We start from the raw sequence: 24037 nt of genomic DNA, 5'->3' as shown, positions 1-24037 counted from the left end.
CCAAGTTTGTTGGCACTGATCACTGCCACTGCCAAGGGGGCATGAGGAGGCCACCCTGTGCCAGTTATTGGCTCTACACTGGCATCCTTTGAAACCCCAGGGATAAGCGATGTGTGCCCAAAGTTCCTTGGCAGAACATGGATAACTTGGCGGGAGAAGCAGCTGGGCGGCATGAGTCCAGTGCTGTCCCATTCACCTGGCTCCAGGCCATGTGGGACCTGCCCAGAAACACTGGGGCACCCAGAATAACACCCCTCTTGAAATGCCCCTTTGAACTCTCACAGCCATGTTTGAGCTATTTTGCAAGCTGCTTTTTCGAAATCCAGACTACGCTTTCTGACACGTACAACCCCTTGGACATTCGTTCTTCACACATACCAAACAGTGCTCTCTTTTGGCATGATTTTGTGGCTGCCCCTTGTCTACAAGCATGTTTAACACCCAATGCGCATTCATGTCAGATACATACTGTTGCACGCCCACGCATACTACAACTTGGCTATTCCATTCGTGTGTGGTCACAACTCAAAATGGCAAGCCTCCAAGCGACCTGGCCAGGGCCCAGGGCCCTTTTGTGTTTGAACACACACGTTTCCACCCACCAAAATCTTGGTGCGAGCGCAGCCACGGTGGCCGAGTGCAAGTGTCTATGTGGCTCTTGTGCAACGCAGTGCAAGCATGTCCCTGCAGGTCCCCTCCTCCTTTAGTGCCAGGCAGTGCGTCCACGTGCTCTCTGTCTTGCCTACTCTCCTCCACCCCCCTCCTGGTGCAATTTGTGCTGAACTCTGTTGCTTATATGCCAAAGAAGGGAAGCCAGAACATCCCCCCCTCTATGCAGAATTGATGGGGAGGAAGTAGAGGGGGGGGAGGGGAAATCCCTCTGATTAAAAGCCTTGGCACCAGCCAGGAGCCCACAGCACCCCCTCCTTGTTTTTCTGTGCATGCCTGTGTTTGTGTGAAAGCTGTTCCTGGATAGCAGGTTTTTGGGGGGTGCAGGTGGGCAAGGGAATGTTATCTGGACGGGGGAAGAATCAGCACACTGGAGGCCCAAGGGATTTGCAATGTGTGTGTTATTTGGGTCAGAGGCAGCCTGACCCTTAACCCCAAACCCCTAACCCGAAAACTTAGGGGTCTGTGTGTACGCTTCAAAGGAAAATGCACAAGGAATGCCCCCTTTCCCATTCTCAAATCTGGGGAGTGAGATTGCTGGGAAATGACAGGAGGACTGCTTCTCTTCAACCCCTCTCTTGCCCCTGCTCCTGCCCCCCCCCCCACATTTCTTTCTTTTTCACTAACACTCCACACCACCACCCCCAGCAGCTCGGTTTTGCCTGCAAAAAAGATCTTCTTCCTGGCAATTTTCTAAAGCATCCCCCCCCCCTCAAATAACTTGCCCGACCCCCTCTCTTCATGAGCAGAAGTGCAAAAACCTAGGGATGCAGACTCCCCCCCCCCATTCCCTTCCCCGCGTGGCATGCATCATTGCTTCCCTTGCAATTTTGGAGGTGGGGGGGGTGTTGAAAAATAAAACCACCCCGATCCATTAGCAGCCAACTTTCATCATTTTGGGAAATCCTATGTAGGGGGAACCAAATGCATGTGGACCCCCCCCTGAAATTGCAAGGGACTCTTCTCTCCCACCCTGACACCAGCCTCAACTGACCTCCCCCCCCCCCCCGCCTGCGCTCTCCCCCTTTTGCTCTTACCTGGCAGTCAGAAGGTCTTTGGAGACGGATGCGAAGTGACAGGACGGTGTGTGTGTGTGTAGGGGTGTGATTTGTACCCCTCCCTTCAGATCTGTGCCCCCCCCCACCGAGGAAGGGGAGGGAGGGGCTGAGCTGTCGTCTCAGATCACTTCTCCATGCTGCAGGCGGACCTGATGTCTCCCTCTGGCCCCGCTTCCTCCCCCCACCCAGCTTGCTCTCCCCCCTTCAGCTTGCAAAGCCAGAGCGGATCTGATGCACCGGCTGGGGCGCGGGGGGGGGGGTGAGATGTAGGGCGCTCGGATGCCAGCAAAACAGCTTTCGAGCAGAGCCACCGTCCCTGGCACCGAGAGATGCTCCGCTCCAGCTCGCATCCTCCTCTGCTCCACCCTGGAGAGCCTGGCCGGGGGGGTGGGGAGGACCGCGCGCAGCTCCTGCAATGGGGGGGGGGGGAGCTGCTCCGAAAGCGCCTGGCGCTTCCTCCCCACCAGGGTGCCCGGAAGGCATCCAAAGCCCCAGGTGCCCCCCTCCCCAAATCTCCACCTCAAGGGGTCCCCAGCTGCATTGCTGGATTGGGGGGGCGGTTTGGAGCAATCGCAGAGGCGAAGGAGAAACCAGATCCTGGGGGTTGATGATTTGGGGGGGGGGGTCCCCATAAGTAGCCAGTGCTCTAGACCCCCTCCCGTCGCCCACAAGCCAGGAAGAGCCTGTTCACCCCCCGCCCCATCATCTGCCCTCCTTACATTGCTTTCCACACCGCACAGCAGCCGGTCGTGAAAATCGAAGACCGCTTTGAAAAGACATCTACAAAGGGCGCGCGCACCGACGCTGGACCGAATTAGGTCGGGATTATCCTCCCTTTGCATTTCTGCAAGATGCAAAGGGGAAACGATCGGGGACAAAGGAGGGCGGACGTCGACGGAACTCCCTGCCACTGCCTGTCCCGGCCGCATTCACTGAGGGACGTTGCAGAAGGCGATTGTTTCCTAGCCTTTCCAGTGTGCAGTCCCGTCCAGGGACCGGCCGGGGTGGGGTGGGGATAAGTGTGTGAGCGAACTAGGGATTGTATGGAGCAAAGAACTCGTCCCAGCAAAATCCACACCAGCCGGTTCCACTTTTTGCGCCCAGGAGGCGCTATGCGGAGCTGGGACCCAAGGGGCTCCCCGAGCAGCCCTGCTCTTTGCTCGGTCTCTTCTCTGTATTCCGGGCACGCTGTCTTTCTGCTGGCTGCAATTCCTTTTTGCTGCTTTGCCATGCCAAGACGTGGAGGATGGGAAGCAAAAGAGGGAAGGGGGGGCACTTTTAGCCCGAACTACTCTTTGCCCCCCCGCTTGTAAGAGCATCTCCTGCCATAAAGCCTCTGTCACCCCTATCCTGTGCCTTTTTGCAAAGCTACCCCAGATCCGGCTGCAAGTGCAACTTCACCAGCGAATGGAGCCTACCAAGTTGCAAGGCAAAAATCCTGACTGTTCATTTTTCTTTCTCTCTCTCTAGGCCCAACAGCTGAGTGGGAGGGGAGGATTTCCCCATTCATGGCAGCTGGGATTTCGCTATCAATCAGATCTGGGGGTGTGGGTGGATTCTCTACCATCCCCACTTCAAACTTGGGAAGGGAGACGGAAAGCTGTTTGCAGTGGGGGCATTGGAGGAGTCTAGCCCTTTGTATGTGTTTGGGGGCTAGGACCTCCCAGGAGGTATCATATGTGTTTGGGGGCGAATAGAGATGAAGCAAAACAAAATCCCAGTGCAGGAGAAATCAATATATGGGGTTTGGATAGCTTCCCTATATCATGCAAACCTCTTTGGCATTATAGGATCTGGAATTTGGGGTGATGGAGAAGAGAAAGCGCTGCAGCAAACGGTGGGTTGAGAGGGGGGTCCTTATAGCCCTTCCATCCAAAAAAAGGACCAGGTGTGTAATGTGTGTGTATCTCTCCCCCCCACCACCATGATTTAGGCAAGAGGATGGTATGTGGCGCCCTCTGCTGACCATTTATTGATATTGTGGCTCACTCTGATTTTTGTTTAATTTATTTTGGCCAGGAAAAAAAAGGGAATTGAAGGTTTTGGGAGTCTTGCCAAAGGTATTAAACTTAACAGAACCTCTCCCGGTATCTGTCAGATTCATATCCGATGATATTTTATTGGAAGGACATCTTTTCTTAACTTTGCCAAGGTCTTCTGGGTGGAATTGTAATTTGGTTTAAAGAAATGATTCGGAAAAATTATATTAGGAGATACAAAAAAAAGATAGAGTGTGAGAGAGAGAATGGGTTATGTGAGATTAATGAACTCGCTTATGATTCTGCTGGGGTGTTTTTAAGAATCAGACAAGGAGTATAGCCAGCAATGAACATAAAGGTAATGGTTGAAATTCATACTTGGAAAAATCGAAAAGAGTCCAGTAGCACCTTTAAGACTAACCAACTTTACTGTAGCATAAGCTTTTGAGAATCACAGTTCTCTTCGTCAGATGCATCTGACGAAGAGAACTGTGATTCTCAAAAGCTTATGCTACAGTAAAGTTGGTTAGTCTTAAAGGTGCTACTGGACTCTTCAATTTTGCTACTACAGACTAACACGGCTAACTCCTCTGGATACTTGGAAAAGGTCAACAAGAGAGATGACTTTGAATTTCTCATCCCTCCTAGCTTGATTAGAAAACTTTCACTTCTTCCTTGTGTAAACTGAACCAGAGGGGGCTTTTTTGGTACCATATTCTATTTCTTCATGCTAGATTTTTCCGACAGTGTGTGTGTATTATGTGCCATCAAGTCTCTTCCAACCTATGGCGACCCTACGAAGGAAAGATTTCCAAAGCGTCTGATCATTAACAGCCTTGCTCAGATCTTGCAAACTGGAGGGCGTGGCTTCCTTTTTTTGAGTCAAGCCATCTCATTTTAGGTCTTCCTCTTTTCCTACTGCCTTCCACTTTTCCTGGCATTATTGACTTTTCCAGAAAGTCTTGTCTTCTCATGATGTGACCAAAGTACAACAGCCTTCGTTTTGTCATTTTATTTTTCCTACTAAAGATATGCTATTTTAATGTTATTTCTAGGGTTGCCAACTTCCAAGTGGGTGCCTGGAGATCATCTAGAATTATAACCAATTGTCAGAAGACAGAGATCAATTCCCCTGAAGAAAATGGCTGCTTTGGAGGGTGGACTCTATGGCATTATAACCTGCTGAAGGCCCTCTCCTCCTCAAACTAAACATGCAGCTCTGAATCAGATATTTTTGTTTGCTGTAGACATTTCTACCCTGCTCTTTTGCCAACATGGCACTTGGGCTGCCTTACAAAGCTAAAAGTAATCAAAATGAAGATACTAAATAGTGCTAACCCAGTATAAATAATAGAGCCTGCAGTAAAAAAAACCCTCAAGACTATAGACCAATAAAAGCAAGCCAATAGGAGCATCAAAGCAATGGAATTCAAACCACACTGAAAACAGCAATCAGTAAAAGAAAATCATCAGAGAACATCTGGATTCAATCTTCATCAAAGATTCTGTGGCAAACTTCTGGAGGTAAAGGGACAGGGAGTGTAAACTATAGATGTGTGTTATTCTACCAGGAACTGTGTTCCATTCATAATCAATAATCAAAACAAAAAAGAAATGAAATAGAAAATGAATGTCTCTATTCTACAGTAGAAAAGACCAAGAGTTCAGTAGCTCCTATAAGACTAACAAAATGTGTGATAAGGTATGAGCTTTCGTGACTCATACCCTACCACAACTTTTGTTAGACTTATAGGTGCTACTGGACTCTTGCTCTTTTCCACTGCTACAGACAAATACAGCTACACAGGGCTTTTTTTCTGGGAAAAGAGGTGGTGGAACTCAGTGGTGGAACTCAAGACCTCACAATGACATCACTTTGGGTCAGCTGGAACAAGGGGGGAGTTTTTAAAAGTTTAAATTGCCCTTGGTGAAAATGGTTGCATGGCTGGTGGCCCCACCCTCTGTCTGGAGATCAGGGGGCGGGGCCACCGGCCATGTGACCATTTTTAAGAGGCGCCGGAACTCCCACCGCGTTCCCGCTGAAAAAAAGCCCTGCAGCTACCCGCCTTGATTTATCTTTATTCTACAAATACGTTGCAACACAAATCCTTTCTTTTTTTTCTTCTTGTACAGTGGTAACCATCCAAGTAGCTCAGTGTTCGTGCCAGCTTCGTTCTCAGAGGTGTCAAGTTCAGCTGCTAGAAGCCACCCTTTGAGAATGAACCTCATAGAAGATGCTATGGAAATATGGCGACTTTGGGCCTGTTGGTTACTTGAGGTCACTTGTTTATCCAGGAGTGTATCACTGGCCTGGCATCTAACATGCACAAAGATGGCATATTGTGGTAAATGAAGACGAAATGATTCTTAGAGTCTAATTTCGTGCTCCACCTGCTTCATGGTGCTATCAGGCTCTGTACATCTGTGCCGAGTGACTTGGCTCAGGGAAGGAGACCTCGGGAAAAAGTTGTGCAGTGACCAAGCAGGTGAATTGACTGTAGGAATGGCTGAGATGATTTACTGGGAGAAGGAACCAGGATGAGGACCGAAAGCTTGAGTTCAAAATACATAGGTGAGTGGTAGCAGCACACACTACATGCATGCACGCATCTATGCATGCATAGGTGTATAGGCGAGCGTTAGCAGCACAAACTACACACGCATGCACGCACCTCCACTATTCTCCCACTGACTCCACACTTTGCCAGCCACACCTTGCACTTTTTCCTTTGGAAAGCCATCAACCATATGCTACTGTGCTGAGAATCTCCCATTTAGGGGTGCCAAGGTAGCTGAAGATCTTCCGGAATTACCATCTCCAGCTGACAGAGACCAGTTCCCCTGGAGAAAATAACCATTTTGGAGGATGGACTCCATGGTATTATACCCAGCTGAGGTCCCTCCCCTCCCCAAGCCCCACCCTCTCCAGGATCCTCCCCCCTCCCAAATCCCCAGGAATTTCTCAACCTGGGGCTGGCAACCCTATCTCCCAAGCATGTGGGGCCCTGATTTGGGTCAGGAACATGGTCCAGAAAGGGCTTCACTCTTGTTAGAAGTCAAACCCTCTCCTTATAATAAATGGGCAGTTTATGGATATGGAATATCATAAACCCCTTGCCAACAGTGCCGGGCACTGCCGAGTGAGACAGCATGGATGCCAGGTGGCCTGGAGACTGGAAAGTTACTAGACATGCATCATAGCGGAATGACTGGCTAAACAGCCCCTACACCCAGGAGAGCAGCAGAGATAACCAGGGCTCATTTTGAGGGGGAATGCGCAGGAACGCAGTTCTGGTACTTCTCCAAAGAGGTCACATGTCAAGTGGCTCCGCCCACCTGATTTTGACCATTTGGGGCCCATTTTGGCCTGGATTAAGCCGCAAATGGCCAGGATTGGGCCTAAAACAGCCAGGATTGGTCCCAAAAAGGCCAGGATCAGGCCTCTTACGGGTGGTGGATCACTCTCCCGCTCAGCAGCGGCCCAATCCTGACCATTTTGGGCCCCTTTTCAGCCATTTTCAGCCCATTTTTGCCATTTTGGGCCCAATTTTGGCCCTGAATGGCCAGGATTGGGTCCAAAACAAGCCAGGATAGGTGATGTCAGGGTGTGTGGCATATGCAAATCAGTTATGCTAACGACACACTTCTGGTGATGTCAAGGGGTGTGGCATATGCTAATGAGTTATGCTAATGAGTTCCTGCAGCTCTTTTTCTACAAAATGACCCCTGGAGATAACCAAGTTTCCTGAGACACTTCCCTGCCTAATCTCATCAACACCTTTCCTCTCTCACTTACCTAATCAAGGCTATTCAACGCATCTGATAGCCTCCTTATCTGGTAGTTACCAGGTCATCAAGCAATATTTTTACCTATAGTTCAGCCCAGATAGTCACATCACACCTTTCCCAACTTATTGTCCTACCTTCGGATAAGCAATCAAGCCACTGTTCTGGAGGCGAGGCGCCAGTCTTGCTCCAGGGCGTTTTGCACTATAATTGCACTGCTCGGCGTGTGTGTCTTGGTACCCATCCACATGCCCTCAAGTTTGCTTGAGTCTCCTCTCCAGGAAGCACTGGTCATTTTGCTGCTCCTCCATTTATCTTCTCCTCCTTCTCCCCAAAATTGGTAGATATCACCCGATCTCAATTACTCTCTCGCATTTTCCTCGTTTTCCTTAGCTAGCTCTGTGCGCATGCTGTGTGTTTTCTGTGTGCTTGCCTTTTTATTTCTTTGTTAATAAAGAAACCTTTCCTGTAGAACATCTGCCTGATTAATTTGAGAGTTCTTTACGAGAATATCCTGGTATACATTGCAGGAGATCCCAGTTACCCTGTTTTGCAGTGTCTCCGTGTATGCTAGTTTGTATTAACTTGCCTGTTTGTTGAGATTATCAAATGAGGCTTCACTGTGTTCTCCTCCCTGCCGAGTTGGCTGGTAGAAGCAGGGTCTTCTTTATGGCAGTGCCTTGTTTGTGGAATTTGTTTATTTGCCTAGCACTTACCGTTTCAGTTTGGAACTTCTAGTGGACTGAGTATTTTACAAGAACTATTTTTCTAGGTCTTGGGTGGCAGATGAGATTGCTTTTCTTATCATTCTTTGTCGATTTTTTTGTTTGATTTAATTTCCTGATTCCCCAAAGCTCCTGTCCAAAATTTATTCTCCTGGCCATTTTACTTTTTTTCTTAGTAGCTCTTAATGCAGCCCTTTCCTTTGTTTCTAACGGCTTGTATTTGCTAGTTCATTCGTATATAAATCTTGTTGCTGTTTTAAACTGTCAGGACTTATTATTGCTCATTGTATTGCTTTAATTGTGTTTTATAATAACTTGAGAATTCCAATTATCTGTGCAGGACGGAAATGTTTTAAAATAAGCACACAAGCAAATAAATAGCCTTCTGCCACTGTTCTTGTAGCATGACTGGAAAGTAAATTAAGCTGAGAGATGGTATTATGCCAGGGAGTTAAGGAGAGATTTTGAACCTGGGCCTTCGAAACCTAAACTAAGTCTTAATTTCAGCCAGGGTTTAATTTGGAAATTTGATGAAATGTTATATTTTTATCCCACTCTTCCTCCAAGGGATGAGTGCTTGCCCTTCTCCATTTGATTACAACAACATTGTTAGGTAGGTTAAACTGATTACAACCACCTTGTTAGGTAGGTTAAACTGAGTTAATGACAGTGATTTCTACTCAGGTCTCCGTAGCACCCATCTGATCTTCTAACATCTACTTTCACCGCAGAAAAGGAAAGGAGCGGAAAGTAAACCCACAGAGCATCTGTAGCCTGCCTCCCCAAAGAAATTTTGCTTTAACTCTCTTTTTATGGGAGATCTGGAAGGAGTTAAAATGTTATGAAACACCATTCAATATCAATTTAAGCCAAAAAAATGGGTTTACAGGTACTTTGTGCATATTAATTTTAATCTTTGTGGAGAACATGTACTCTCGCTCAGCAATTCTTCATTCTGTGGCACGGTAAAGCATACTGCAATTGTCAACAAGAATCTAAACCCTTTGGATTTTTTTTAAAAGGTTGTTGGGAGAAGAGGATCCAGCGCTGTCTCTCTCCTCGGGTTTCAGAGGGGGACAAACCAAAGAATTAGAAAGATAGAGAGGTCAGGGTTTACTGTTTACTATTGTTTACTGCTCTAATTGTCCTTTAATATGCAGACTGCTATTCTCAGGATTTCCTCCTCCTGACTTCCTCCTTCTCTCTCCTTCTCTTCCTGGCTTTGTTCCAGGCAACACCTCTTTCCTTCTCCTCCCTCCATCTTAGCAGCATGGATACAGGCCTTACCCTGCCATCCATGTCCATCCTTAGATAGGTAGTTAGGATCTGTCTCTCCTCCTTTCCTATCAGAGTATGGAGTTCCTACAATAAAGAACTCTTATTTCTTTTCTAAATATAAACCAAGCGTATGCTTTTGTTATTTTCATTCCTGCACACACACCAGCGAGCAGAACGAGCTCACAACCACCTGTAATCATGCTTCCTATGCCACACGATAGACTCTGCTAACGGCTCAAACATGGAATCCTTTAATTAGGTTCCTGAGACCTATATAACGATTTATTTATCAAAGGTTTTCTTCCCAACCACTATAAGGTTCAGCTGCAAAAGAGAGCCATTCTGCACTCAGTCAGAGGCACCGTTATAGATACGTTTCCAGAGCACATTGGTGCAGAATTTTCCAGTTGTTGGGATAATAGGGACATTGGATTATTCTCTCACTACAGATGGTTTTCTACTTTTCACACCCAAACTCTATCAAGCTAATTACAGTATTATTATACCTTACCCCAGGGCTTTTTTTCTGGGAAAAGAGGTGGTGGAACTCAGTGGGTTGCCCTGAGAAAATGGTCACATGGCTGGTGGCCCCGTCCCCCTGATCTCCAGCTGTGGCACGGAGGGCAATCTAAACTCCCCTCTGTCTGGAGATCAGGGGGTGGGGCCACTAGCCATGTGACCATTTTCAAGAGGTTCCGGAACTCCGTTCCACTGCGTTCCAGCTGAAAAAAAGCCCTGCCTTACACTATTACTCTAAAGACCTCTCCTACTTTCTGGCTGGATAAAACCCACTTCTAAATGTATCTGAAGAAGGGACTTACTATGGACAGCGATTCACAATAGACAATACACAGTCACCAACAAAGAATGCATGCTTGCCTATAGGGAGTTAGGGAGCTTTGACTCACAAAAACTGATACCCTGGAAATCTAGTTGGCCTTTAAGGTTCTACTTGACTTGAATCTTGCTCTTCCAATTAGCGGCATATGTATGTGAACTGGTACACATTCCATCGTTTCCTTAAGAGCAGCAGTTCTCAAGCAGAGAAACTTAAAACAAAAATTACTGAAACTTGAGTTTATTTGCAAATTTGGAACAATGGAGCTTCCAGGTGGTATCGGGACAAAAGATTTTTCTCGCATTACAGATGCTGATTTCCTGCACTTCACACCCATGTTCCAGCCAGCTCATCACAACATGTTATTACAGCTAGCTTCCTGACATTCTAAATTGTCATCCACCACTTGGATTATATGCACTCTTTCCTATTTCCACTCCTATCTGACTAAGGGAGCTCTGACTCTCAAAAGTGCATACCCTGGAAATCTAGTTGGTCTTTAAGGTGCTGCTATTGTACCCGGCTCTTGCTCTTTGACTGTAGATCTACACGGCTACCCACCTCAACATATATATCAACATATATCGCATAGATTTTTAGGACGTGCAAAACCAACCACGCAGCCTGCACTGAACCCATTTTTCTCTCTCTTTTTTTTAACCTCTCCACTGCACTGAGAGTAGGACTGCGCAACTCCGAGCAAGCAGGAGCGCGCTCACCACGCCCACCTTCCGCAGGGCAACCCAATCGACTCTTATTTACTTTCCTAGTCTCCCTCGGGGCCACGCCTCCTACCCTTTTCTTTGCGCACCAATTGGCGAACAGCTGCTGTCCATCCTGTTGCAGCCCCGCCCTCCTCTCTGGGTGCTCTCCCATGGCCGAGTCGCCCACCATGCAAAGCTGGCAAGCAGCGCGGGAGCTACCTGGATCGTGGTGAGGGAGATGAAGGGTTGCCACCTCTGGGTTGGGAAACCCCTGGAGATTTGGAGGTGGGGGGTTGGATCCTGGGGAGGGATCGCAGCGGGGTATAATGCCATAATGCCACCCTCCAGAGCAACCGTTTTCTCCAGGGGGACTGATCTTTGTAGCCTGGAGATCAGTTGCAATTCCTGGAGATCTCCCGCCACCAACTGGAGGTTGACAACCGCAGCACGGATACCCTTATGGGGTTTTTGTGTGTCTGTGAGCCGAGAGGAGGAAGGCATAATTTGGCTGCTCCCCTTGCCCAAACATCTCCTTTCCTTGCGCATAACACTTTGCACAAGATGTGCTTCACCCCTTTCCCCCAGCGCCGTTTTTCAGACAGCATGTGATTTTTCTTTTTCACATTGTTGGGCCTAGCTCATGAATCAGGCCTGCCACAAGTATGAAGCTCTTCGCTTAAGCGTGCTCTTAGTTTTCAACCCCCACTCCCCCTTTTTTATTTTTGCCATTTTTCTGCGCAATCTTAAACACCTTTGCTGAGCAGCAAGCCTCACTGAAGTCAATGGGACTTACTGTCTAGGTCTGTTTGCCGCGACAATGAATAGGCGTCTTACAGCATGCTGAAATATAATAACATTTTGTTCCCACAGAAGCCTTTGAGGACTAGAGCCAGCTTCTTCAGATGTGATCAGAGGGTTCGCACAGGAAATGAAAATAATAATAATAATACTGCCCTGCAGGACAACTTAATGCTCCCTCAGAGCTGTTTACAAAGTATATCATTATTATCCCCACAACAATCACCCTGTGAGGTGGGTGGGGATGAGAGAGCTCCAGAGAGCTGTGACTAGCCCAAGGTCACCCAGATGGCTTCAAGTGGAGGAATGGGAATCAAACCTGGCTCTCCAGATTAGAGTCCCGCGGTCTTAACGACTACACCAAACTGGCTTTATTATTATGTAATAATTATATTTGATTTATAGACCACCCTTCAGGATGACTTAACACCCACTCAGAGTAGTTTACAAAGTATGTTATCATTATCCCCACAACAACAAACACCTTGTGAGGTGGGTGGGGCTGAGAGAGCTCTGAGAGAGCTGTGACTGACCCAAGGTCACCCAGCTGGCTTCAAGTGGAGGAGTGAGGAATCAAACCCAGTTCTCCAGATTAGAGTCCCGCGCTCTTAACCACTACACAAAAAAGGTCTGCATAGTGAGACTCCCTTTATTGCATCAGAAGAAGTGGGCTCCAGTCCTCAAAAGCTTTTATGCTGGAATGTCACTGTATTTAAAGGAGACATTTTTGAGATTGGAAATCTAGTTGTTCTTTAGGGTGCTACTGCATCCAACTCTTCCTCCTGCCTTGTTGAGATTAGAAATGAGGCCCCTGAATGGTCTTTTCACACCAGCATACATCTGAGATCTTGTTGAGAGGAGACCCAAGTATCTTACGACTCTCGGTTTCCAACTTCTGATCGTGCCAGCACCACATGAGGGAAAGAACGTGTAACTCCTGGCAGAGCACATGCTAGGCTTGCAAAGGGGGGAAAATCCCCATTTTGGTTGCTGGCATCTCTACCCAACAAATAATCAGGCTGCTTTACAGGGTAGGCAGGGCCAAGCTAAATGGAACAGACACTGAAGAAAGCAGCTTCATATGTTCTAAAATAGATATATTTGTATATATAATTGTATAAGGATCCTGTTCCAAGCTTTGGTGAGTAAAACAGTAGTGTTCACTACAAAGGAGACTTGACAGTCTTGTGGTCTCCGTTCCAGCTTCTGTCATTGAACAAGATGTCAAAATATTTGCCCTGCTGAGCGTGGCATTCCCAAGAGAGGGGCATGAAATCTAATCCACCTATTTTGTCCCTCCCAGGCTGCCAGAACGTACCGTATGGTTGAATACTGGAGCACCTATGCCTCTTCTGGGGCTGGGCACGTACCGCCTGAAAGATCGGGAGATGGTGCGCCTTAGCCTGAATGCCGCTTTGGAGAACGGCTACCGTTTGGTGGACACGGCTGCCGTCTACGGCAATGAGGCAGCCATAGCGAGTGCGCTTCGTGAGCTGCTACCGCGCTATGGTCTCAGACGCGAGGATATCTTTCTTACCAGCAAGCTGAGCCCCAGAGACCACGGAGAGGGGGCTGCTGAAGCGGCCTGCCTCCATAGCTTGCAGGAATTGGGCTGCGATTACCTGGACCTTTATCTCATCCATTGGCCGGGCACACAAGGCCGACCCCAGGAAGATAAGGGTAACAAAGAACATCGACAGCAGAGCTGGCGAGCTCTGGAGAGACTGTATGAATCTGGGAAGCTCCGGGCGATCGGGGTCTCCAATTACACTGTCGAGCATCTTCAAGAGCTGCTCATGAGTTGCCGTGTGCCTCCAGCTGTTCTCCAAGTGGAGTTCCATCCGGAACTGGCCCAGTCAGAGCTGCTGGATTTCTGTCGCCAGAAGGGCATCCATCTACAGGCTTACTCTTCGTTGGGAACCGGCCCACTTGTGGGTCGGCCAGAGGTAGTGAAGATCGCCGGGCGGCAACGGTGTACCCCGGCCCAAGTGTTGCTACGCTGGGCTCTACAGCAGGGGGTGAGCGTCATCCCTAAGTCAGCATCCCCAGCCCGTGTGGCTGAGAACAGTCAGCTCTGGGGTTGGAGCTTGACCCAAATGGAGATGGAGGAATTGAGTGCACTGGATTGTGGGAAACACTATTGTTGGGACCCCAGTGGTGTGGCTTAGGACATCGGGCCTGGGAGGTTGTGGCGAGAATTAGTTCTAAAAGTCAGGAAGACCCTTCGAATACAAAATTTTCAAATTCTTTCCCTCAGCATCCAAGATTTGGGTATGTGTCTGTGGCCAGCTCCAGAGGCGACTGCTGCTGGTGGATTTGTAACCGCTTGAGTGATGGGTTCTTGACAACACACACCAGAAATAACAGTGTTTTAATAAAGGTTTTTACAAATTTATTCATAGAAAAAAACCAATTCAGGGCTTCTGTTCTAATTATCCATACAGTGTTTTGCTTTTTTAAAGAAGTACTTGGAGTGAAGGGGTGGGGGGAATGGTTGTGATTCCTTGTAAAAGGGGGAGGAGGTAAAATGGCTACACGTCATATGATAGTGTGTGGCAAAAGGGAAACTCCTTCCCCTTTGGGATGGGTGGGGAGATGCTGAGGAACAATTCCCACCTTCTTGAATACTTTGGGATAAGAAAATGTGCTACATCAATCCTACTTATTCTGCCCTCCCTCCCTGGCCCCTCCTTTGTTCATTAAAACAGGCAGCAGCAAAACATGTTCATGGAGGACTTTTCGGAGGTCCCGGTGAACTTAGGCGCCACCATGACTGCAGGGTCTCCTTCCAACCCGACGCTCGAAACAGTTGTGAGGCAGCGCCTGCACTCTTGGGCCGTGGCAGCTTCTGTAAAAGAAGGACGCCGTAAGAGAAAGGCGGGAAATCTCTCCCTCACAATAATAATAACAACAACAACATTCAATTTATATACCGCCCTTCAGGGCAACTTAATACCCACTCAGCGGTTTACAAAGCATGCCATTATTATCCCCACAACAAAACACCTTGTGAGGGGGTGGGGCTGAGAGAGCTCCAAGAGAGCCGTGACTAGCCCAAGGTCACCCAGCTGGCTTCAAGTGGAGGAGTGGGGAATCAAACCTGGCTCTCCAAATTAGAGTCCCGTGCTCTTAACCACTACACCAAACTGGCTCTCTGCTGTTATGTGCCAACGGGATTGCATGTCTTTTGTTTTTCCTTTCCTTCCACCTTCTAGTCATGTGGCTCATGCGTGAACTGATGCATCTTGAAGGAAGTATATCTTTTCTCAAGACATCTTTAAAGGTGAAGAGAGAAGGAACATTTTTAAAGGTGGCGAAGTTTATGAGAGCCACTGTAGCTCACGTAGCTTTTAGGGTGAGGTAGGATTTGAGCTGCCTTTGACCCCTTTGAATCTGACTTCAGATCTCTTTCGGGGACAAAAACAGCTATACTAGCTCTGGTGGACGACCTCTGCTTGCAAGTGGATAAAGACAATACTTCCTTGCCAATTATGTTAGATCAATCTGCAGTATCTGACACAGTCCATCATATTTTGCTAGATTGGCTGAAATTATCATAGGCAAGGAAGGGTCGGGCTTTTGGTTGTTTTATTCTTTCTTCGCAAAGGCTGCAATCCTGTGAACACTTTCCTGGGTGTAAACCCCATTGAGTAAAATGGAACCCACTGCTTAGCATTGCTCACAAAGAGCTTCCATTGGAGATGGAGAGTCAGTAGGCTGGGATCTAATTTACGGAGTTCCACAAGGGTCCATTTTGTCTTCAATATGTATATTAAATTGTGCAAAAGTGTCCGTAGCTTTCAAGTTGGCTGTCATCCACATAGAGATGACACCCTGTTCTCTATTTCTTTATCTAAGCCTCTGGAAGCTTCTTTAACTGTCCTGGGCAAGTGCCAGAGTGGCTGAGGATGAACAAGCAGAAATTGAATCTAAACAAGACGGGATGCTTGGTTAGGGAGGCAAGAGAACTTTGAACAGGGTTGATTTACCAGCTTTATATGGGGCTTAAGTTTTCCTTAACAGATTTATTTGGAAACGTATATGCTGTCTTTCTAGAGCCCCAACCTTAGGTGGCTGTTAAAGTACATTAAAAGCATGAAGGTGCGCTTGGACACAGCTTTGTTGATGGAAAAACTGACGCACTGTTGCTAAGGGTGCCTTCTTTCAGTTACCTTTTGCTCATAAGTTAGTGCCCTATCTATATGCTACTGCTCCAGCCACACAGATGTATGTCATCTTAAACTTCAGGCTGGACTACTGCAGCACACTTTACATGGGGCTGTCCTTGAAGACTCAGAAGCTTCAAATGGTACAAAATGTGGCAAAGTAAAACATAAGTCCAGTGGCGCTTTAATGACTCTCAACATTTATTCCAGTATGAGCTTTCTTAAGTCACAGCTCACTTCTTTGGACCTCTGTATGTTTTGCTACAATACGGCTACCCCTCTGAAATGATCAGGGAAGGCACAAAATGCAGCAGTCAGGCTTTTGTCTGGGGTTAGCCCCTCTGAACGTGTAACAGAGTATCATAGGGTTGAAAGGGACCTCCAGGGTCATCTAGTCCAACCCCCTGCACATGCAGGAAATTCACAACTACCTCCCCCAAAACACACACCCAATGACCCTCACTGCGTGCCCAGAAGATGGCAAAACACCTCCAGGATTCCTAGCCAAACTGTCCTGGGAAAAATTGCTACCTGACCAGAAGGTTGTGATTGGCCTTGCCCAGGGCATGCAAGAAGGGGCCACGGGAACTAAGTAACCCTTCCTGCCCTCCTTCTCATGATCAGCCCAACTTCACAGAATAAGCATTGCTGTCAGATGGCCATCTAGCCTCTGCTTAAAAACCTCCAAAGGAGAGCCCACCACCTCCCGAGGAAGCCTGTTCTACAGAGGGACCGCTCTCACTGTCAGGATGCTCTTCCTAATGTTTAGCTGAAAACTCTTTTAATTTCAATTCGCTGGTTCTGGTCTGATGTTCTAGGACGGCGGAAAACAACTCCATGCCATCCTCTACGCCATCTGTGCTTCAACATTTCTACTGGTTGCTTATTTGCTTCTGGGGCCTAATTCAGGATCCTTCCTTAATCTTTGAAGCTCTTCACAGCCAGGGGACCCTTCCCCATATCTTATCAGACCGTATCTCCCAATATACTCCTGTGCGCTCATTGTGCTCCGCAGACGACCTGGCTGTCCCCTTCCATTAAATCCGTTTGCTCCATTTCCACCTCCACAAGGACTGGCTGGGGGCAGGACCAGTGATTTGGAATGGCTTGCCGGAAGACGCATGGAAGGCGCCTTAGTTTTCTGTCTTAAGCACGGCACGCAAAGCAGTCAATTTCAGAGGATTTTTTTTTGTGACAGATAGTATCAGATTTGGAGGGCTGCAGCAGACTGTTTGCTTTGGTATTGCTTGAAAGTGTTTCTGGCAGAGATGTGGGGCGGCACAGTTTCTGCAAATGCTTGATTTTTCCATGGAAAGGTTCACATTTCTAAAAGATTCATGGTTTCACAAAATTAGTAACAATGCAAGGATGCTATTCCTCATACTCTATTAGCCAAGGTTGGCTGTTTCAGTGTTGTAATTAAATGTTTTCTTGGGACATTACTCTAAATTGTGCAGAGCTTGTGTATATTTTATTGATTTGTAATAAACTTCTACTTTTCATTTTTTTTTAAAAAACCTATCAAAATAAATATGCTAAATCAAATAACACTGTATTAAGGCATCCAAAAATTTTCCAGTCCATAGATTTCTGGAAAGCCTGCATCACTGGCTTCCGGCATTCATAATTAAGGAAGGGGCTGTCATTTTATTTTTACTGCAACCCGGTGTGTTGATTTGTAAACTGCCTTGAATCACTGGAGAAAGTAGTCTACCCATGTTTTAAATAATTGATTGGACACATGCAAAGTCACACGGGTTAAATTCGTCTGCTCTGACAGCATCATGTTTGAATGAAACCTATCGTCTTTTAAACGACATACGAATTTTCTTGCTAGTTTGATTCTGTGCCCAATTAAATGTGCTTGCTCTAACCCGTTAAAGACTAAAATCAAAAAGAGTCCAGTAGCACCTTTAAGACTAACCAATTTTATTGTAGCATAAGCTTTCGAGAATCAAGTTCTCTTCGTCAGATGCCTGATACAGAGACGGTTAAAGACTGAACGCTCTGGATCCTGATTTATTTCTTCAGGATCTCCCCTCTCCACACAACACTTAAGATCTATTAATGAGGTTTGGTTGAAGATTCCACCTTAAGTGGAGAGTAACTCTCTAGCCCAGTCACACTCTGTCAGCCTAACCTACTTCACAGGGTCACTGTGAAGATCAAAAAGGGAGGAGTGGAAAGACCTGTACTCTGTCTTGAGTTTCTTTGAGGAAATGCAGGGTAAGAATGTAATAAGCTGTCCTCTGTGAGAAGCGGGGCCTTTTCTGTGGTGGCTCCAGAGTTTTGTTTCACTCTCCCATGGGAGCTTTGCACGGCTCCATTGTTTGTCTGGAAGCCAGACCTTTCCTTCTGGTTGCTCCTCAGCAGTTGACTGAAGGTGTTCTTGGCTCTGCTGGGTTTGTAACTGTAGATATTTAATACTGTTAGGCATTTGATTTCTTTTTAACTTCTGTATGTCATTTTGAAAAAAAATATTGAAAAGCAGCTGTCTTGGAAATAATTGGCTGTCTGAGACAGGTGACTTACAGAAGTCATTAACACAAGCTGAGACACTAGGTTCACGGTACATGGGAAGTATGCAAACTGGAGGAGAGTACCCTCAAATCATAGCTGACATATGGCAACCCCTCCTGGAGTTTTCAAGGCAATAGACTAATAGAGGTGGTCTGCCATTGCCTGCCTCTGCAACCCTGGTCTTCACTGTAGGTCTCCCATCCAATTACTAACCAAGACCGACCCTGCTTCTGCGATGTGATGAGATCAGGCTCACCTGGGCTATCCAGGTTAGGGCACGTAGGCTGCAACAGTCTTCTAAATGCAGTGTGGTTTTCCACTATGCAAGTTACTGTTTCTGTCACAGTTATATCAGTGGTTGTATGTCACTGTTGAAGTCATATTTCCAACAAGAAATCTACTTAACCCGGCCTCCATGGCCTGGTGGAATTGGGTGGAACAGCAAAAGCATCAATACACGACAGAGGCTATTATTTCTAGAAGACAATCCATGTCACTGATGAATTCACTAGACAGACTGCATGGTGTAGTGGTTAGATGTCAGACTAGGATCTGGGAAAACTAAGCTCGAATAACTTACTCCCTGTGTCCCCTATGGCCAGCCACACACACTCAGCCTACCCTACTTCACAGAGCTGTGAGAATAAAACGGAGAAGAGGACAGTGTAAGCCACTTTGGATTCCCATTGGGGAGAAAGATGGGATATAAGCTGAAGTAAATAAACAACCCCAACAAGTATTATTTAACGTATATGTGCAATATATACTATTCCAGTACTTTCCCCCCCTCTCAGCGATACGCTGCCATCCTTTCACAAACACATAAAGTACCTACACATCGTTTCCCCAGGGAATCCCAGCCTGTGGGACGTGCTGGTCTCACCTGCAGTGCCCCGTGGAACTCATCGCTCATCCTCCGCAGTTCCCGTCCATACCGCTGGGCAGCCCATAGGATGGGAGGAGCAGATTGTGAACGCCCCCGGAAAGTGCCCACCTCATCTGGCAGCTCCGACTCCGGCAAGGGAGGGTCTGACCCAATGCGGCGCCGCAGCTCTGGGGAATGAGGTGAAAGGAAAAACAAACGTGGGGTTGTCCCAAACTTTATTAACCCGTATTCGTCATTTCTGACATAGCATATTGGATTGAGTGGTGAAGCGTTAGTGGTGTCTGACTAGGATTCAAGGTTTCAAATCCCCATCTGCGACGGAAGCTCACTGGGGGACCTGGGGCCAGTCAGTTTCTATCAACTTAACCTACTTCGCAGGGTCGATGTAATTACAGAATAGAGGGGAGAATGTTGTAAGTGTCTTTGGGTTCTCATTGGAGAGAAACGCAGGGTACAAATTGGGGAAAGAATAAAGTACCGGACATAATAGAACAGGCTAACTTGGGTTTTGAATCTGTCCCTCCACAGCCACAAAGCTAACTGTTTGAGCCAGTTGTTGGCTCTCATTGCATTTCTCATAGAAGTGCTGTAGAGAGAAAATGTGGGGGAGAGGGGGACAGACAGACAGATTTTGTTTTCTGAAGGAGGGGGAGCTCATTCCTGAAAGCTTCCTTGTGGGGAAGTAATTCTTGCTGGCTTATTTATGCCGAGGAATGAAATACTCAAGACTGCTATGAAAATGCCCTAGGGTGTTCACAACTTTCTCCATGAACACCCTGTCAGTTGGTGGGGTGGAGTGTTCCCTTTAACTAGAAAAACAGATGAGCCCATGCCTGAAGATGTGGCATCAAAAGGCCCAGTCAAAAAGACTGCCAAGTAATTTCCTCAATGCATTTTGTTTGCATAACCAATTTAGGATAACATCATTCACCTTAAGAGTTTTCATGGCCCAAGAAGCACAGGGTGGAATTCTTCTTAGACTTACCCGCTGCCATGGAAGCTTGGTAGTTGACCATGGTCAAGTCACACACTCTTAACCTAACTTAGCCTAAACAGGGTTGTACTGTACAGAATGGTTTAGAAAACTACTTCTGTAAAAGTTTAGGGACAGTGATCTGTACTACCGTTCATAACTCATACTGCCTTTGGCTGTTACGTAAGATCCTACTATATAATTTTTGCATCACTTAACATGTCAGGTGAATACTTATGTTTTACTTCTGTTTTTAGATTTCGGGTTGGTTCCAGATTTCTACTATACAAATCCTACTGCATTGCTTTTTGGATGTTGATTGTATTGACTTTGTAATAAGCTGCCATGAGTCCTAGTGAGAAAGGTGAAATATAAACAACATAAATAAATAATTTACCTCACAGGGTTGTTGTGAATATAAAATGGAGGAGAGGAGAATGGTGCAATCTACTCTGGGTCCCCATTGGAGAGAAAGGGGGATATAAATGAAGTGAATGGCAATAATAATCAATAATGTACCCAGCGAAGAAGAAGAAAAATTATTTGCCTGCTAGCAGGCTGCGGGTAAGGCAAGACCTAAAAGGCCTCCTAACATGTGATGTGTTTAATACTTGAGGCATTATTCAAAGAGGGCTGCCACTTGCTATCTGAAGCAATAGTTTAAAGAGTATACTTACCACAGCTAAGCTCGTCCAGCTAAACTCTAACCAACAGAATCTGAATTTTACTCTGTGTTAATGACTGTGGTAATATTCTGCTGTATGAATTATACGGCATATGTTTATAGGGGACCAGAACTCTCTGTTGTGATTTAAACAGCACAACTGAGATAGCCACTGTGATGTAGTAGCTAGAAGACTAAACCAGGATCTAAGAGATCCAGGTTCAAATCTCCCACTCTGCCATGAGGCTTGGGCCAATTGTTTTCTCTTAGCCTAACCTATCTTACAGAGTTGTTGTGAGGAAGGGAGAAGCATGGACAGTGTTCTGGGCTTGGAGGAAAGGCAGGAGAAAATGTCTGAGAGAGAAACAGAATCCCATTCTTAGCCATATTTCTCAGAAGAAAATTCCTCTGAGCAACCTGACTAGCCCAGACTAGCCCAAGCTCATCACAGCCTGGAAGCTAAGCAGGGCGAGCCATGGTTAGCACTTGAATGGGAGACCCACCAAGGAAGACCAGGGTTACGATATAGAGGAAGGCAATGGCAAACCACCTCTACTCTTCTCTTAAAAACCCCCACGAGGGGGTCCCATAAGTCAGCTGTGACTAGACAGCACTTGTATTATTATAAATGCCTCTGAGTACAAGATCATTTACAATCAGACCTCCCAGCAACAGAGAGCCCCAATGTTAAGTTTTAAACAAAGTTTAATGAGACAAATGTGGAAAAGTATGGCTTTAAAAAAAGAGAGAATGAGGAGGCTACAGGGATACCATTTGAGCAAAACAACAGGAGTAAATGAAAGAGAGAGACGGGGGGCATAAGATGGTTTTGCCCAGGGTACCCCAAAGGGGCACAGGATGAAGGAAAGGGAAATTTTCCCCTGTAGCAAACCTTGGGCCTCAGTGGAAGTGGTCTCACGGTGTGGTGAACTCTCTGGCTCCTTGCCCTCTCCTGCAACTCCCCTCCAGTTCAGTTTGTGGCCCTGCAATTCCTTCTCCTCTGCCTGGAACGCGTCTTCATCATGGTATTCAGCAATCTGGAACATTGTCAGGGGGCTGGCATGGCCCCCCACAACTGGCTTCCCACTATCCAGGGGTCTGCCAGGTTTCCGACTCAACTGGGGGGTGGGGGGAGGAGAAAAGAACAGGCATCAAAACAAGGATGTGTCCCAAAGAATGAGACAAGCGGCCGAGAACCAGGAAGTCCCCAGTTCGAATCTCACCTCAGCCACAAACTCAGTAGCCCTAGATAAGGCGCTTCTGCAGCGCCTACAACGTGGGGGATGACAGAAATTCTGGCTTGAGTCAATGAACTTACCCTGGAGTAACTCTATAGGATTGCACTGTGAGATAATCAACACAATGTTCTTGGCACCCGCTGCCTACCTGCTAAATATTATTAGAAGTATGGTTTATTATTGATAAATCAACCTTTTTGCCTGGAAGCCACAATTAGTTCTCTGCTTCCTTAGCAGTCTCCTCTTATCCTGGGGTACCATAGAAGGAAATACCTCCTCTTTCGAAAAGCCCTCTGCCCCAAATGCTGTCACACCAGTCCCTAATGCTCTCACATCACTCTTCCTTTCTATCACCACCGTCTCTCTGGACCCCTGGGGTCCTATATCCCCAGCCCTGGATCTACCCTCCCTACCCCCTCCACGTCCCTCTTTCCCAAATCCTGAGCTCTTCCCTCCTTCCTCCTCTCCACAGTCTCTCTCTTTCCCTTTTTCCTTTTCCAGATCTGGAATCCCAATCTCTTCCCCCTCCAAATGCTGGACCTCTTAATTCTCCCCCACCCGCCTCCATTTGCAACCCATTCACTTCCCCCTCCACCTTACCTAAATTGGGGTCTCTCTCGCTCTTCCTCCACCCTTACTGTTTACACCAGCAAAGCTCCAGCCACAGTCGCCGGGGTAATGGAGAACTGCCACCTTCCGTGTCCAATCTGGGTCGCCAACGTCACAGAGGAGGGGCCTGCCCCGCCTTCTGGTTCCTCCCAAGTCCCTTCAGGCGCTTCTCTTTCCTCCCCCAGCCCTTTCAATTGACAGTGAAAGGAGCGAAAAGATTGCGAAATGCAAATAGGCCCCTCCCGTGGGTTCGTTCTTTGGAAGTTGGAGGAGAATTTCTTGCTTCTTGGGTTTTCCTGCAGCTTTGCTAGGGTTGCACTTTTGTAGGGCATGTGCAATCTTTTAACCCTTTAACACCCTTTTAAATCCATTTAAATCAATGTTTTTAGGAGTATGTATGTATGTATGTATGTATGTATGTATGTTAGGGTTGCCAGCTGCAAGTTGGAAAATTCCTGGAAATCTGGGGGGTGAAAAGTGGGGTTAGAGGAGGGAAAGGACCTTGGTGTGGCATAGTTCCATAGAGCCCACCCCCCAAAATAGCCATTTTCTCCAAGGGGAACTGATCTCTGTCGCCTGGAGACCACCACCACCACCACCATTTTTTATTACAGTACCAAGACCAATATAGAAAAATGATGTTACCAAACCACTTATGTGGTTTGTATATATGTATGTATGTAGTCTGCCTTTCTCACTGGGACTTGAGGCATATTACCCAGGGCAAATAAATACAATCAACAGCGAGAACATTCAATAAACAATAGGATGGGTTGCAGAAATTTGAAAACAACATAAATCCAAATACAGAGATGAAACGCTGCTCAAAGCATATGTAATTGAACACAACATATTTAATGATGCAAACAGTATCCAGTAGGAGCATATCTAGATTGTAGATATAATACAATTCCTGTTTATTTTCCAAACGAGGCATTTCTTACAGTACAGCCCTATTGCCTGAGTAAAAAAGGCCTCCTGAATCATTGTTTTGCATAGTTTGTGGGAAATCAAAAGAGTGGGAGCTTTCCTCAAAAGAACCGAGGGCTGCCAAGGGGGGTACCGGGACACACCCCAAAAATTCACACATCAGCCATTTCATAAAGTGGAGGTCACCACAGAGAATGCATGAGAATTCTCTGTTGT

General features: G+C 46.8%; 2 protein-coding genes across 2 annotated transcripts; one reads left to right on the top strand and one right to left on the bottom strand.

Annotated features, from left to right (window-relative positions):
* The first annotated feature begins 11163 nt into the window (after window positions 1–11163).
* Window positions 11164–14230, top strand: LOC129340396 (glyoxal reductase-like). Its single transcript, XM_054995180.1, has 2 exons — window positions 11164–11266; window positions 13139–14230. Exons 1-2 carry the CDS (start codon window positions 11208–11210, stop codon window positions 14001–14003), a joined length of 924 nt encoding a protein of 307 aa, XP_054851155.1. The 5' UTR covers window positions 11164–11207; the 3' UTR covers window positions 14004–14230.
* Window positions 14231–14241: 11 nt separating this feature from the next.
* BAD (BCL2 associated agonist of cell death) lies at window positions 14242–22973 on the bottom strand. The gene is made up of 4 exons (XM_054995193.1): window positions 22883–22973; window positions 21937–22162; window positions 19405–19574; window positions 14242–14683 (listed from the first exon to the last, which is right to left on the bottom strand). The coding sequence occupies exons 2-4, from the start codon at window positions 22088–22090 to the stop codon at window positions 14561–14563; spliced, it is 447 nt and encodes a 148-aa protein (XP_054851168.1). The 5' UTR covers window positions 22091–22162; window positions 22883–22973; the 3' UTR covers window positions 14242–14560.
* Window positions 22974–24037: the final 1064 nt, after the last annotated feature.

The sequence above is a fragment of the Eublepharis macularius genome, chromosome 1 (assembly GCF_028583425.1).
Source record: "Eublepharis macularius isolate TG4126 chromosome 1, MPM_Emac_v1.0, whole genome shotgun sequence".
Lineage (NCBI taxonomy): Eukaryota > Metazoa > Chordata > Lepidosauria > Squamata > Eublepharidae > Eublepharis > Eublepharis macularius.
Note: the sequence above shows the minus strand (reverse complement) of the source record. Positions and strands in the feature narration are given on the sequence as shown.

Excerpts from the sequence above, each read along its gene's own strand:
- LOC129340396 (XM_054995180.1), top strand. The coding sequence starts at position 11,208 with ATGGCCGAGTCGCCCACCATGCAAAGCTGGCAAGCAGCGCGGGAGCTA. Across the intron at positions 11,267-13,138 it reads CGGGAGCTACCTGGATCGTG|GCTGCCAGAACGTACCGTAT; the intron begins GTGAGGGAGATG and ends TGTCCCTCCCAG.
- BAD (XM_054995193.1), bottom strand. The coding sequence starts at position 22,090 with ATGTTCCAGATTGCTGAATACCATGATGAAGACGCGTTCCAGGCAGAG. Across the intron at positions 19,575-21,936 it reads CACTTCCACTGAGGCCCAAG|AGCTGCGGCGCCGCATTGGG; the intron begins GTTTGCTACAGG and ends CTCATTCCCCAG. Across the intron at positions 14,684-19,404 it reads AGTTCCACGGGGCACTGCAG|AAGCTGCCACGGCCCAAGAG; the intron begins GTGAGACCAGCA and ends CTTCTTTTACAG.